The 17,119-nt window shown below is 38.0% G+C and overlaps 1 protein-coding gene across 1 annotated transcript in view; it reads left to right on the top strand.

Annotated features, from left to right (window-relative positions):
- The window catches only part of LOC139735481 (protein VAC14 homolog), a 34,649-nt gene extending 23,151 nt beyond the window's left edge, over positions 1-11,498 (top strand). Inside the window, exons 8-17 of the mRNA XM_071646236.1 lie at positions 761-898; positions 1,572-1,689; positions 3,521-3,662; positions 4,891-4,956; positions 5,779-6,014; positions 6,653-6,827; positions 7,507-7,625; positions 8,346-8,425; positions 10,315-10,525; positions 11,360-11,498. Of these exons, the coding sequence (XP_071502337.1) occupies positions 761-898; positions 1,572-1,689; positions 3,521-3,662; positions 4,891-4,956; positions 5,779-6,014; positions 6,653-6,827; positions 7,507-7,625; positions 8,346-8,425; positions 10,315-10,525; positions 11,360-11,498 (1,424 nt within the window). The remainder of the gene's footprint in view (positions 1-760; positions 899-1,571; positions 1,690-3,520; positions 3,663-4,890; positions 4,957-5,778; positions 6,015-6,652; positions 6,828-7,506; positions 7,626-8,345; positions 8,426-10,314; positions 10,526-11,359) is intronic.
- Positions 11,499-17,119: the final 5,621 nt, after the last annotated feature.

The raw sequence follows: 17,119 nt of genomic DNA, 5'->3' as shown, positions 1-17,119 counted from the left end.
TCATAATTGACATGAATGCAAAGTTGTGGAAAAGCTTGCTGAGAGCAAAAACATATATTTTTTTGTCTCTATTTTTTATATCTACCAAAACAACCTTTATGTTATTTGATACCTTTGGTAGTCTTGAGTCATAATTTAGTTCAGTTTGTTCTCTATTAACTGGATATGAAACCGTTATCTTTGCAAAGTAGTCAAATAATGTCTGTACTTTGAGACTCTTGTAAATTAGAGGCAAACATGTCACAGTACGTTAGATATTTGACTTTACTACTGTTTTATTGCATATTCCGTACTTGATTAAATATCAGTGTACAGTAGTCAAACAACGTCCCTGCTTTGAGATATTTGTATTTTACAGGCTAATAAATGACAACACCTGGGATATTTTCCTGAAATTATGTGCTTTATAGCGTCCTACAGTCACAAGGTGAAAAAGGTATCAAATCATTCTTGTGATTGTTGCACCACATAGTGTTAGATGAAAATATTGATATTCTGATAGATAAATGATCATTATTCCTAATGAGAGGCATATTTACATTTGAGACCCGCACAATGATCAATGACTGAGAGTTATTCAGTTCAATTTAATTCACTTTATTGATAATTCAAAAAAAAAAAATATCTACAGTGCAAAATGTGAAAGGGATTAGATGTCACCATTTTACTTTTCTTCCATGTAACAAAATCCTGCATGTCACATGTTCATATCTCTGTGTGATGTTCCGCACCTTTTTTTCTTCCTTTGTTGTTATTGTAGATGAACTGATACAATTCACTGCCATGACGTGGATCAGAGAATTCCTGGGACTAGCGGGACGGACATTACTAAGCTTTCTGTCTGCCCTGCTGGCCGCTACGCTCCCCTGCCTGGCCTATGAGGAACCGCAGAGGAGAAATATCCTTGTTTGACTCTGAACAAGTTTGGTTTACACTGTAGCAAGACCTTTGGACTCTTAACCCCATTGAGGATGAACTGATTATGCTATAACACACATTTCCCATAGACACCTGCCCAAGTGTACTCCACACTAGTCTTCAATGAGATAAATGAAATGAAATTTGAATATAAATGTGAATTGAGTGAATGCAGCAATATTCATAGTAGAACACATCAGAGAAGCTTAAGGAGAGATAGACAATCCCTTCAAAATTTATAAGTTATGAATTCTAAAGTTTCGGTTCCGCCATCACTGGATAAGAAGACTAGACTACAGTTTGTGACATCATGCACCCTCTATATACCAATATGAAAATATGAAGAGAATTCTACAAAATTGTATTTTTATGAAAGTTACTCATTCCCTCAACTCATTATAAAGGTAATGTTATTTCCCCTTCTTTTGAAAGAGGTAAGTCAAGTGCTCTTTCGTTACGCTAGAAACGTGAAAATATGTTGAATTTTCTGTATATTTTCTTTATATCTCAGTCTGTACATGATGTCAACAGTATCGCTGCCTCCATGTTTTTTTTTAGCTACATTCTAAGTCTTATATCAATGATTTTTTTGTTGTTGTTGATACCATAAGCTCCTGAGGGAGAATGTTTGGATCCTTGACTTCATCGCTCACATATCAAAGAAGTAGCCACAACGGTCAATCAAAGTTTGATGCGGCTGGTAACCCACGGCGACGACGAAGATGCACCTCAACAAATGAACTCAAACACGCAGGAGAAGACATCAGAAGGGTAAGAAAAGTTTGGAAAACTTCCCAACTCATTCTGTTACTCCACCTTAAAAATATTTACTTATCTCATAATCTTTCAGGCCACAAGAGTTCAAACTCAATGAGATATATACTAGTGATTTTTAGTAGCATGTGAATAGATTTTTTCAGTTATTTCATTCAGTCAAGTTATCATGTATAGTTGTCTGTACTAGACTGGGCAAGAGATAAATAGGCAACCTCTTTTTACCTACTCCAGTTACAGAGAAACGTATTGAGTTAATGATTTTACTTGTGCAGTACTGTATATATACTGTAATTTCGCGAGTCGGGAGCTATTCGCGAAATTAACAACACGCGAAAATATTACCTTCCAAAATGAATCCCTTGCCTTGATGATACGAACATTTCAGTACTAGTATACCATGTCATGGCTTTACGAACAGACCATACTGGCTAAGCTTGTTTCCGCACGTCCACGTCTACTTACGAATACTGTAGAGAGCCAATCCATTATTGCAAGGGGACCACTCGTCAGAAATCTAGCGCGATGGACTTAACCACTTCAAAAATGTTGAATTCTAACTTACTAGTTCGCAGCGTTTGGTGAGGTTTTTTTTTCATGCAGTGTATAACTAGTATCATTCTTATTTGCTAGTAAGTTGAAAATTCACTTTCTTTGCCACTTCATATTTTCTCTGGTCCCTCAATCGCGAATTTAACCACTCGCGAAAATGTGTGACAGCGGCAATTCGCGAAAATTTATGTACGCGAAAATTATAGCGTATACAGTATATTGGTATCGTTTCCCACTTTACCGAACTGGTTTTGCTGGTAATCATCCTGGCTGATTAAAACATGAGACTGCTCAGTACTTTGCCTCATGTCCACTTTTTCATATTCAGAGATTACATAGTGCTAATAATGATAATTATCACAAGAGATTGTAGTGCAGTGGATGAGAGTAGTGTAGCATAAGCTACATCACAAGTTAATGACAACATCAGAGTACCAAAGTGTGACATTATGGCCATACATCACCATGGAAACTGGTTCTAAACAACCTCACCTGGTCCAAGTGTTTATGCGCGCTCCTTCTTCCAACCTGAACTGTGACAGAAGACTGTGTCATCATCACTTCGGTACTTTATAGGTCACCAAAGACACAAAAGAGGATGACAGTCATGATTTAAAGGGATTGTATAGTTTTGGTTGAGACCTACCTTCACGTTTTTAACATTTTTGTTGTGATAATGAGAAACCTCTATTGAAATATGAAAGAACATGTAATTCCCAGAGGAATTCACCATTTACTTAATAAAATTTGGTTTTAAAATGGCTGAGATATCCAAAACAGAATGATCCTAATATATGGTGGGACCCACCTTTTATTATGATCGCTTTGCATTACTTGTTTTTAGATGTCTCAGCCATTCCAAAACCAAGGGGGTGTTTCATCAGTTTAGTCAGCGCTGACAAGTTGTCAGTCTCTGACAATCACCATGGTAACAGTCAGTGAAGAGAACATCTCAGCCAATCAAAACCAAGGATTTAACTGAAATTGTCAGAGACTGACAACTTGTCAGTGCTGACTAAATAGATGAAACACCCCCCAGTTTTCATCAAATAACTTTGAATTCCTCTTAGAATGGTATGCTCTGTACTATTTCCTACGTGGTTTCTTGGTATCTCACAAAAAATTAAAAGCCAAATCCTCATCTCTACCAATACTACATTGTATACTATTTCTTTAAAGGATAGATTTGAATAATATTGTTATGGAGATGAGGTAATTGCAGTAATAACCCATTAATTTTCCCCACCACCTCTCTACATCTCTTCTTACCCTTTAGGATGTGGGCTGTCCCACCCACGCAGCTCCAGCTAGCCCCCATAGTCCAGGTCCTAACCCGCTACCTGGGACACAAGTCTATGCAGACCAGGGATGCTGTCCTAAAGTGGGTCTACCACTTACTCATCAAGACTCCAAAGAAGGTGAGATTGAGGACATTCCTCTTTGGTTGCTAGGGTGTGCCACAGGGCAAGGATACCAAACTTGTGTAAAGAAGCAAAGTGTTACAACCTGGAGGAGATGGCGATGATTAGCATCACACTCGTCATTTTCTCTGACACTGGACAATAATAAACCCACATCATCACCAATCATCGGGAAGGAAATGACGAGACTTGACTTTAATTCCTAGAGCGCCATGTGTGCCATCTTTAGAAGCTTCTCACCACATGGGTTTCCTCAAATTAATCAGGCATACACTAATTTGCATATGTACATATTCTTGACAAAAGCCTCATCCTAAGTTGTAAAAGCCCAACCCTCAAAGATGCTCCTAATTCCATCATAGATTTATCATGAATTCTAGTGGCAGTGCTGTAGATCTCACCTTCACGAGTGAGTTTAACCATGATGTCATTATAGAGGTTCACCATACTGGATTGAGGAGCTGTCTTGGCTCAGTGGTTGAGATTACAGACCATCAATCATGAGGTTCCTGGTTCAAGTCCCTTGGCTGTGGTGGTTGTGCCCCTCAGCAAGGCACTCCATCCTCATTGGCTAGTCCTTCCGTACAGAGTTAAATCATCAGTCCTGTGGCTGCCTGCGTGTCTTAGCTATCACTTGAAACATGCAATGCGATTTAATTAAATTCAATAATTCATTGCCTCATGTATCTATCTCTTTGTCCTCTATTATGCACTAAAAAGAAGGTGTTATTAGAACATCCAATCTTTTGTTATATGTAGAAAAAAAAATGAATGGGTCAATATTTGTACACATGTGTTTGCCATGAAAATGTTGGCATTATTTATAAGGTAACTTTCTCTCTGTGCAGATCTCATGTGACAGATACCAAGAAATACAGGATTTAGAGGGAACCAAATTACGCTGCATGAATGACTAGGAATTAGATTTACCATTTTTAGTTGTAGCTTTTATACTGTGAATTTTTCAAATGTGGGTCTATAAGTACAAATGTTTTGATCTAAACTTAAAACAAACAAGCAAAGAAACAAACAAACAAAAACAAACAAACGAGTATATTCTATTTATGTATATGTTTGGAAGCACCCGCACTTGACAATGATGACATAATTCAACCCAGGTGTAATTAATGCTATGAGAAAATTCATGTTTAATGCATTTGCACTATCTTTTCAGTCATCTTACCGATGAGTTCATTTTGCATGTCCTTATCTTTTGTTTCTGCAGATATTTTACCATGTCGAGAAGCTCTTTCCAGTTCTCCTGAAAACACTGTCAGACCCATCAGACGAGGTATGTATGATGTGTTCTTATTGACAAGTGCCTTAAGTGAGATGCTGGCTGTGGAAAGAAGCAGAAAAAGTTGTAGATGCCTGTTATGCTGGGACTTTGTTTAGGATTAGGCCTACTGATTTTTGCTTGTTACAAATACTTCTGTTATCTCTCCGTTATTCACATTGAATCACCTAGAACCAACACATTTTTTGCTTTGTGTAATATGACTTTCTCCCTGGATTTATGTTGAATTGAAATGCCAAATAAATGATAATTGTAGTAATGATAATCCCCAGTATTCTTTAGTTCAGCTATTGCAGATGTTTATCACCATCGTAAGGATTATTTGCAAAGTCAGGATGACAAGTGCTCATTGTCAAAATACAAAATATTTGGAATATATATTTTTTAAACAATGGAATTTTCTAAACAGATAAAATATTCCTTACACAGTCTTATAAATCATAGTTTTGCTACATTGTAAAGTTGTGAGTTTTGAGAATAATGATTTACAAAAGAGAGAACAGTAATGATGATTTTTTTTTTTGGGGGGGGGGAGGAAAACATGACAAAATCTTTCTTGTGCAAACTCTCACTTCTTTGAAGTAAATGACCCTTTTCTTACTTTACTTTCTTGGATTGCTACATCAAAAAGTTTTGAGTTTGTAGAAAATTTACAAATGAGAGAACAGTGATGAGGGAATTTTTCGGGGAGGAAAACATGATAAAATCTTTCTTGTGCTAACTCTCATTTCTTCTTTGAACTAAGTGACCCCATTGCTCCTTTCTTGGATTGCTTGTCGGGATTAAGAGATCCACTTTGTTCTTTCCTCTGTCCAGGTTGTTCTGCGTGATCTTGAGAACCTTGCTGAGATCGTGTCATCATCAGCTGGCCCAATGTTTGTCGCCGACCAGCAGTCATCCAATCAGATCATGCCATCATCGACGACCACCGTAGTAAGCCCACGGTCTGTGACCGGCACGAACAAGTACTTCACTGTCTTCATGGTGGAGCTCCTGCAGCTATTCCGAACCAACCCTCAGCTCTTGGAGGACAGGGGGTCTTACATCATCAGGTTTGTGCAAACCCGAGATCTTTGCTGTGATTTCACATATTGCAGTGGGTGCTGTCATTTATAATACCAGCTCAATTTGACATATTTAGCATCATTGTCATGTTTTCATATGCTCAAACCAGATGTAGATGTTGCAGTAGCTTTTTGTATCTCTAGTAGTTGTAGTAGTAGTAGAATTGGTAGTAGTAGTAGTAGTGGTAGTAATAGTAGTAGTAGTAGTAGTTGTAGTAATAATAATAATGATAATAATAGTAATAGTAGTAGTAGCAGTAGTAGTATTAGTAGTAGGGTGGTGGTGGTTGTAGAAACAGAGGTGGTATTACAGTTAGCAGTCACAGGTGATTTATTAATAATTTCCTAGTTTGTTAAAGATTCCATTCCATAGTAGTAGCAGTGTAGTCATAATGGTAGAATTAGTATTAGTGATGATGGTAAAAGTAACAGTAGTAGTAATTGTAGGTGAAGTTGTAGTTGTTGTAATGATGCTGACAATTCTTGTAGCTACAATGGTGAACGAGCATGGAGTGGCAGTGGATGTAGAAATCAAAGTGATACACTGAATGGCAGATTGCAGATCGTTTCAAGAATAGCCCCGATGATAACATGACTACCAGTCAAAATTGAAATCTCCCTCACAGGCAGCTGTGTCTCCTGCTGAATGCTGAGCACATCTACCAGGCTCTCTCCAAGATTCTCCTGGAGACACCAGACATGAAGTTTGCCACCACCATGGTACAGACACTCAACACCATCCTCCTCACCTCCACCGAACTCTTTGAGCTGCGCACCAACCTAAAGGAGCTCAAGTCTGAGGTGAGATGCCCTTCTCCGGGCTCTGAATAATAATGTGGAGTTTGGATGAGGGGATGCTGATATGTGTGATGTATGCGGTACATTTATGCCATCATAATTTGTATCCATGGTAATCCATGCACAAGACTTAAAATTGTCTCTGTGAAGCAGACCTATGAGTTTGATGCCCTTCTGCTTGCCAAGTGACTGTAGGGAATGCACTACCAAGAGTTCTGAATCTTGTCACAATTCATCTGAGTTGCTTCCCCAGCCCAGCAGGTGGCTTGTGGGCACTACCTTTTATTGGTATTTTATCTTGGTCATCAGGAAAATTCCTCACTATTTCAGAAATACAGGCGACTTGAAGTCTGTGGGACTGGCAATTTTCTTGTGTTGTGTAGAAATTTTGTTACAATTAAACAAGTAAAGTATATCAAGATTATATGGATTTTTTTTTTTTACCTGAATTTTTACTTGAATTTTTACTTCGTTGTGAATCTTTACTCCGTTGTGAAAAAATGCTCTTATAACCTTGCTCGGTACGACGTGAGTGCACTGTATAATTTACACCACCACCCTTGCATGTGAAACCAGTGACTGTTTCCTGGTTGTCATTTGAGCATAGCACATGTTTGCAAGTCAAGGGAATTGATGGATGTAATGCATTTTGTAAACCTGTGACCTTTCTACCACCACACAGGCAAGTTGCAGCTTGTTCTGCTGTCTCTACAAGTCATGGTGTCACAGTCCCGTGGCCACGGTCTCCCTCTGTCTACTCACCCAGAACTACAAACACGCCTGTGATCTCATCTACCAGTTGTATCCTTCTGTGCTTTATCTTCTTGTCTTATATGATAACAAAGTCTGAGAGTACTTGCAAGATTTTGTCCTTGTTTTGTTTTCCCCTTACTTTGTCAATATCAGAATGTTAATATGTGCTCAGTATTCACACACTGTGGAAAATTTTATTCAGGTGCTTTCTGGTTTTGTAATCATTCACAAACTGATTTGTTTTGACTGGCTAGGATGCATACAAACATAGATAAGCATGGACAAAAACATGCAATGTATACTGTAAAACATGATATATTCGCGGCATGAAATTTTCATGACTTGGTACCGACGGCCTTTTTTGTGGCATGAAATTTTCGCAAATTGCCACTGGCATTCAATGCATACATTGTATACAAGAACTTTCGCGTGCATTTTAATTTAATCTTGGCGATCGCAAAATTCGCAAAATTAAAATGCACACGAACATTCCTTGTATTACAGTATATAAACACACGCACAACCATCATCTACACCATCAGTGTGCTGTAGAGATTGAGAAATATGGAACCACATGTCAGAATATACCTTGAAAACTATACACCATGCATATTTCAAGTACCTGTTGATTGAATGATTGAAATTTCATTGTATTATCAAAATGATTTATTCCCAGTTGGTTTTGATAGAGATATGTGACCAATTTTTAATGTATGAAAGGTTGTGCAGTATTGTTGTTGTGCTATTCCTTGACATCATGTTCCTCAGTGGCGACCTGGAAGTAACTGTAGATTTCCTCACAGAGATAGACAAACTGGTGCAGCTGATTGAATCACCCATTTTCACCTGTACGTGATTGGTAGCCCCACCTCTCATTTCCTAGCCAATGATTGAGGCGGAGGATGCAGCTATTAGTTACGTTCAGATGGCAGGCCCTAACCTCGAGGTTTGGAAACCTCGAGGTTTAGCTCTTGCCCCCTAACTGCGACGTGTGTCCACACGATGAATCTTAGCCTCGAAGTTAAGCTTCTGCCCCCCGTAACTACGAGTGGGTCCCATTTAATGTTAAAACCACAAAACCGGAAGTTTCAGCCCACACTGCTAACAAGGCGTCTATTTCTTCTTTAGTCCAACCCTGTCGGACTCGCTTACCGGTACTCTTTTTCCCACCGGCGGCACCAGCTTCGGTATGTAGAGATAGCACTGCACTGATGACTTTATACTTTATGAAGATATTCGTCGAAAACAATTTTTTAGCGTCGGAGAAGAAAATAGAAAACAGTAGCGAGTTTGACGTGTTCAGTTTCAGAGATCAAGCGCATGGGAAGAAAAGATGATGTTGTTGTGATGTGCGTCATAGGTTTTTTCACCTCGCATGCACGTGTAGTGTATTTGTGGTGTATTTACGTGTGGGAGGTTGACCCGGAAGCAGAAGGAAATTGTGGGGGCTGGAGTTCACGACAAGGTCACTCTTAACTTCGAGTTCATTGTTTTTTGTGTCCACACGGTGCTTAACTACAAGTGGGGACCCCCCGCGGCTCGTGGTTAGAGCGCTAACCATAAGATTTCTCGTGGCTCGAAACATCGAGCAAACCTCGAGGTTTGCTAACTACGAGTGCATCTTCACGGTCCCTAACTACAAGCTCTAACCTCGAGGTTAAGGGCTCCCGTCTGAACGTAGCTAATGTCTTTGCTGTTACGCAAAACATATGTGGCAAGACTATTGTCTTTGCTAAGCGATATGTCTGATGCAGCGAGACTACGAACAGAGAATGCACGCAAAGCATCTACCACCTGTATCCACTCGTTTCGCTGTAGTTGTTGTTTACTAATTATCAATTTTGAATTGGTGGTAGTTTTTGAACGAAAAACTGCCATCAATTCATAGTCGATAAAAAAAACAGTGACTTAAGCAAGACGAGTGGATATGGGCGGTGGATGCTTCCACTGTTCTTAGTCTTGCCACATCAAACGTATCGCTCAGCAAAGATAATAATCTCACCGCATCAGACTTTTAAGCATTACAGCGAAAACAATAGCTGCAATCTCTGCCTTGATTATAGGCAACTCATTTCCTAGAACTCTCATACATGTAGATTTATTAGTAATGAAATGATCAGGATTCATCACAGCAGAAAGTTATTTTAAATAGAGATCATTGCACTGGAAGCAGGAGAGTGGTTGACTCATGAGCAGTGCAGACTAATATCCTAGAAGTGGAAAATTTAGATTAAATCTCATTAAATTATTTAATTCATGATTAAATAATGTAATAACTAGGGGCAAATTATTTGTTTTCATTCTTATTCACTTGTGTCTCATTTAGGTTGATTTGACATAATTTTTTTTTTTAGTGTACCTTTTTTTACTAATGAGCCAAGGGAAAAATTAAGCCTTGATAAGACATCAAAGAATAATCATTTTGTATGATGTATAGAACACTTTATTTTGCATTCCATTTGCTCGCTGGTTCCATTCTGGATTTGATTTGATTTGATTTGATTTGATTTGATTTGATTTGATTTGATTTGATTTGATTTGATTTGATTTGATTTGATTTGATTTATTTCTGTATGGCATCATTTACAATTCTTCTTTATCAGTATAATCAAATATAGTATATACAAATATGATACTCATGATAGCTAGTTTCTACAATGTCAACAATCTTCATTACACATACATCTGTGACATAATGGATGAAAGCTATGACTCTCTCTCTCACATTCCAACCCAGATCTTCGCCTTCAGCTCCTGGATGCTGAGCACAATCCATACCTGCTCAAGAGTCTGTATGGCCTCCTGATGCTGTTACCACAGAGCACGGCGTTCAGCACTCTCCACAATCGACTGACCTGCGTGCCAAACATGGCCTTCATGGCGGGCTCAGCCACACCCTCCAAGAAGCTCTTCCTACCAGGAAACAAGTCCCATGTGGATTCTTCAAGGTGACAAGCTTTGCTTGTTTTTCCACAATAAATTATATTCATTACTGGTCAGTTTTGCTCTGTTTGCATTTGTTACATACTCAAAAAGCTGCATCACTTCGGTGACCCCTCGAATTTATCCCCAAGTTGAATTATCCTTTGGCTTCATGCCAGGTTCAAGTGTGTATGTGTGTGTGACACACAAACACACTGCTGTAGCTTCTGACCATTCCAGCATTGTGAATTTAGGGTTTCTGGGACGAACACTGAACTAGGACTTTCTATAGCCCTGTTGGTAGAGCATCGGGCTAGCATATGGAGGTCTCGGATTCGAATCCTGATGGAATCCCATTTTCTTTACTCATTTTTCCACTAAGCTTTATGTTTGTTACAGTGTTTGTGCTGGTTCTGTTTGGCTCATTTTAGTATACTTTGCATGAATGTGTATTTGTGTGTGTTTTGAATGAAAACACATTTTCAGATACTTTTGTCATTATTATCCACAGTTTCATTATGTTTGCCATTATTCTCAGTAATTTTCACAATCCGCAATAATTTAAAAACTGGCCACTGCTGTCCTTAGGGCTGTTAGTCACTGCATTTATTACGTCATGGAATCATTACATATTTTTTATGATGAGGCTGTAGTTAATGATGATTCCAGTAAACACTTCAAAATTCAGCAAAATGATGCGGACATCTTCCAAATTTGCACAATGACAAGAAGAAGGTTTTTTTTTTTCTCCTACATGTCATATTATAGCAAGGCCTTCATGTATTCTATTCATATGATTTTGTCTCCTCATTTATTTACCATCATGGTTTACTCTCTCTCCCTCACATCTCCCATCTCAGCAAGGGGAATTCCCCTCAAAAGAACATCAACTGGGCGGAGCTGCTGGACCACTTCAACTGCATCCAGTCAGAGCACGGCAAGGCGAAAAGGGCGCGGCACGGTCCCCTGGGAAACCAGGAGAATGCACTGGAGTCGTGATGGCGTGGAATGACAGCATCCCGTTGGCAAGGAGATGCTCTTGCCTCGTCTGCAGGTGGTGCTGAGGCAGAGACTCCAACTCTCCTGCTTTCGACGGGAGATCTCCCGCTGAAAGCCCATTTTTGCAAAACCTCCTGTTCTCCCGCTTGAGATTTAATTTCTCCCACCCTGGCTCTGTGTCTCCCGCTTGAAATGATTTTTTTACTAAGCGTCATTGTATGTTGAGAAATAAGCCTTAGATAGCATGAGAGAGCATCTAGAACCCTAGAGTTTCCAGGACCCTTAAGATCCCGGCCGCAAGGAACTTCGCGCTCCTGATGTCGAGTCTCCTGTTTGCTAGGGGTTTCAGGTAGGAGAATCTCCAGATCAGAAGGTGCTTGAGGTTGAAGTCTCTGCTGAGGGAAGATGGTTCTGTGCCCAAAGAACTTGGCAGCTTACATTCTCAAGGATTGCATCTTGTATTAAAGAGGAGATACTTCCATAAAGATTGATATGACTGTTGAAGAGAGACCAGCTTGTTTGCCAAGTGAGACTGCATGAACAGGTGAATGGCGCTCAGTATGGTTCTACATACTTGCGTGATCATTATGAAATGTTGATCATTGGGATGTGAATTCAGGTTCCAGGCTGCAGTCTCTAATCATGATGTAATCGGGGAAATAAATATTGCAGCAAAGTCTCATTTTGTGGAAAGTCTGAAATTTACATTTCTTAAAAACTAAGGAGTTTCATTTCAAAGGATGAAAAACAATGTTTGTGTTAAGGTATAATTGTACTGACAGATTCACAAAGTGTAGCTCTACTACTTACATGTACATGACAAACGAAAAGCAAAGAAATTTTCATTGATATATGTAGAGTTGAATTAAAGTCACATTTGAAATGATATTGCGAGACATTAAAATTTGTCCTACGGAGAAGTGGTACAGTAATGGGATTTTGCTCCTCAGCATAGTATTACAGTTTAGAAAAATGCAAGTTTGTCTTTCACTATGCTGACTTGGGGTTGTTTGCATTTAAGAACAAAATATAAATTTCTGCTACCCAAATTTCATTCAGAGTTTTGGTTTGCTGGACTAGTATTTTAGAAGAAATTTTGTACTGTTCTTTGCAGAAAAATTGCTTCTTAAAAGATATTCTATAGAGTGGTATGTCAAGAATGCATTGCAAATTGGTGTATTTAGAAATAAGGTTCTATTGAAGACTCCTCATGTGCAATATATGTAGTAAGTAATATTGAATTTACAAGGTATGGGTAGTTGTTGTGTTACAACACTGGCCATAATGCTGTGTGTAATTTTGGTAGGTGAGTGGCTATGTCCTTATGGTAGTTCAGCACTGACACCAATTTCAAGAACTTTAGCGAGGTTCTGTAGAAATACTTCTTCAACATCTCTGAGATACATTGTCACAATGATTATACATGACCAGTGTTGATGTTTTTTCTGTATTTTGTCTTGCCTCTTGAGGCAAAGTGTTGAATATTGCCAAGTTCATGCATGATACACGTGTGGGTTGAAGAAGGTGAGCAAAGTTATATTGTCTATTCATTTTATGATTTCATTGTTTGCAAATGTTTGGGTCTTTGGAACAGGAGCTGTTCACTGGTTTACATACAAGTATGCAACTAGAAAGAAACTGTAGTCGGGGGATTGGGTCAGACAATATATTGAATAGAAATTTTATACCTGCATAATCAAAGAGATTTTCAGTAATTAAAAATGTTAGACTTGTATGCTGTCTCAACACTTAATCTAAGAGATCTTTAGTTGAACAATGCTACTTAAAAGAGAACTTGAAGGTACTTTGGTGACTTGTAAATAGCAAAAATGTAGATTTTTTTTTTTAAAGGTATCAAAGAAGCAGGTAATAAACATTGGAGTATAGTAACCGACACCATGCAAGAACATTCCATTCTCTTTACGCTTGATGCAAACCATGTTTTTGGTTGATTTTTGTTTTTACATGAGTCCATAGGTGTAAGTTAAGCCGGATCTGAACAACTCAAGGAACTGGTTTTTGTTTTATTTGTTTGTTTGTTTGTTTGTTTGTTTGTTTGTTTTTTGATGACTAGGAAGTAATCATGATACATTGGTTTTGCTTTTCAATTCTCAGAGGGTTTTGACCAGATCAAAGTCTGCTAGAGAGAGAGACACACACAAGCAGGGTGCATGAAAGTTATTGTATTCTGAAACTATAAGCATTTATTGCATGAAATTTTAATGGGATGCCACAGAAATATATATGTAGGTAATCAATCACATAAATCCTGCATGTTCTGGTTTATTGCATCATGCCATTTAATGCATTTAGTTTAAAGGTAAAATATAGTTTCCATACTCTTGAAGAAACTATTGATACATGTATTTGCTTTGAAGTGGACCCATATACATGTACATTACAAATGGGTGAAATAAAGCTGTGATAACATAATTTCAGTAAGCTTTTTATTATTGGTTTATTCATTAGTCATATTTTCACAAGGTTGCTCCATCCATGAGTTGAACACTTGTTCGTGGAGGCCCTGCACAGTATGGACAATACACACATGTATTCATAAGCATCAATGAAAATGGAAAATAATAACCAAAAATGTATGGCGACAGTATTGTTATCTGAGAGTCAGATTGTGGTTGCTATGTAATGTTTTATAATCGATCATCGGTAATCAACAAATTAGGCCATAATAGTGTCCATTGATCTTCCACGCAATAGTGGACAGAGTTGCAGCTTCTTTCTCTCTCCCTTCTCTCAACATAGTCTAATCTCTCCTCGACTTACCTTTCCACACAGGATTACTCATCCTTTCTCCGTTGATTCCGCATTCCACAGTCCACATTGTCCGCCGACTTTGTTCTTCTCTTGGTTTCATGAATCTTCCCTTCTCTCTCTTATCTCCATGATTTTCCAACCTCCAACTCCTCCATCTTCCTCTTCCATTTCATCTTTCTCCTCCTAACGATGTCTGAACATCTTACTTGATTCTCACTCTATTCTTCCTTATCACTCTCTCTGTTCCTTTCTCTACCATCTCCACTAGTGCAACTTCAACTTCTAGCCCATTACTGTCCCCCACTCTTCACTTTTTGCCCTCCTTGCAACCCCCATATGTCGCTTCCCTCTTCAATTCTCCTCTTTCTAGGCTCTTCTTCTGCCAAGCAACGATCCGGTTAAGGATTACATGCACATGGTGTCAAACCTTTCTCCCTCATTTACTTCACCATGCAAACCTTCAAGCAACACAGAATTGCAGCTTGGTGTAAAATGCAATTCCTTGGGCACAATTTATCATCATGTAGTATTCCACCTACCCACTACTTAATGTTGAAAAATCATCGAAAAAACATTGAAAATTTACAAATCAGTAATCTGTTAAATCAAAGAAAAATTCTACCGGGATAGATATACGTAACATGTTTTAATTCTGTTGCAAAAGTCAAAATTCAGGCAATATACTATAATATACTGGCTGTACCAATATTGTTTATCTAGACGCAAAGCTTGGATGGTGCTGTGAAGAATAAAAACTTCAGATATTTTTTATCAAAAAAATGCTTTGCAGCTCATCGTACATGCACTTCATCAATTTTGTCGGTCTGTTCCTATTTTCTCTGCAACTAATCCTTACCAAGAGTGTCACATGAATTGAAGCTAGCAGATGATTAGATGTTCGTCTTCCTGTTAATACCACTTGAATGTTATGTATGAATGCAAACAGTCAGCTATTTTCAGTCCAGTTTTATTAGTTGTCATTGTAAGAATAGACTACTGAAGGTCACATTGAGATATAAAAGGGGAAATCCAGTCCAAATATAAGTAACTCTGATAACAAAGAGTAAGATATTATGAGTTCAGCGGTATAAATTTGATCAACATCAGATGTAAAATAAGGAAGTTATGACATTTTGAAGTTTCACTATTTTTTCGGGAAAGAGTTCTTGAATGGTCAATGTGAATATGCAAATGGCAAAGTGAGCTTGTCATTCCCTCACAACTTGCCATATAGTTTGTACATAAAATTTTGAAATTTACAGTTTTTCATTCAAACACAATTATGCCCCAGGCTCAAATCCTCGTATATCTTGGTGATCACTATTCGGATGCTATTCAACCTGGAATAACATCATGTTCAGACTTCAATGACAGAAACACTAAATTTTCGGCATTTTTGTACACGATCAATGGAAAATTGTGAGGTTATGACATGGTTAGCTCGCTCATTAGGGTATTCATATCCACTGTACGAGAAATGTTTTGTAAGCAAAACTTCAAAATGTCATAATCTTCCTTAGTTTTCCTCTGATTTCAGTCAAATTTTTATTGTTGAACTCGTAGGATTTTACTCTTTTTAATCAGACTAACTTATGTTTGGGCTGGATTTTCCCTTTAAAGGCACCAAAAGCTTAGCTGGTGTTGTTGGTAAGAATTTATACTATGCTAAGTTCGTCACCATATGTAACATATTTTTTATTAAGTTTCTTAAAGTTTTGTGGAATGATATGTTGGTTTACAGTATCTCTAAAACAATGCTATGAAATATGATATTGTGAATCTTGAAGACTAAATGAAGCAAGCCTTTATCAGATGAAGATATGATTGGCCAACTCATTATTTATTTAATAAAACTGCTATATTAAGCAAGCAATCTAGAAAGTGATGTGCCGAATTTGAATCTGAATGTCTTAAAAGTTGTGTGACTGCAGATGCAAAAATGTGTGGATGACTCACATTAACTCTCAGCAGTTTTGATTTTGAAGGGGTATGACTATAATGAGAATTATGAAATGTGTGCCCTACAGCACTCTTTATCCTGCATATAATGAGGGAAAAGGGTTTCATATATTCTGATGCACAACACTGGCGCTGTTCTGAAGATTGCAGACCAGTGACTTCTCAGGAATTGCCAAATGTACTGGTCTGACATGACCGATGAAGGAAAAAACAACATTGTCTGGGCCAGTAGGAAAAAAGAACAGGACCAATAAGTTTAGGTTTTGACAAGTAAAAGAATTAAAGATTTTATATCTACTGGTCCAACAGTGACAGGACAGACCAGTAGAAAAAAGTGGGTTAGTGTGCAGCCCTAATTTGGGGCATGGGTATTCATGGACTTGTCAATCCTAACATGCTGGAATCTGTCTTGGCATTTACAGAAACGTTTTAAATCTGCGAAACTTTCTCTACTTGATGTTGCGATTTTAAATATTAATCAGCTCGTAATTAAATAGGTTTTGTCTTGTGCGATTGTTTGCTTTTTAAAGGACCTTTTACTCTAATGAGTAATTAAGTTTTTGCTAGTCGACTGATACACTGGGCACCTGGGTACACAAGACCTGCTGATATTATTATAGAATTACAGTATAACATAATCCTCTCTGTGTTTGGACCCAATGGAACTCTTGATTTTCTACTTCTACCATTTTTGGCTACTGCCTAGACTGTTTGGGCATATGGTTATGATCAGTTATTGATATACATCGTATTGGCTTACTTTTTTAGTTTGGTACAACCAAAGAAAACACACACACACACACACACACACACACACACATATATATATATATATATATATATATATATATATATATATATGTGTGTATATTGAAACAAAGAAAGGGAAA

This window comes from Diadema antillarum, unplaced genomic scaffold (genome assembly GCF_040938485.1).
Source record: "Diadema antillarum isolate AM-2024a unplaced genomic scaffold, OU_Dant_1.0 seq00000581_RagTag, whole genome shotgun sequence".
NCBI lineage: Eukaryota > Metazoa > Echinodermata > Echinoidea > Diadematoida > Diadematidae > Diadema > Diadema antillarum.
The sequence above is the reverse complement of the archived record's forward strand: the minus strand, read 5'-3'. Positions and strand labels throughout refer to the sequence as shown.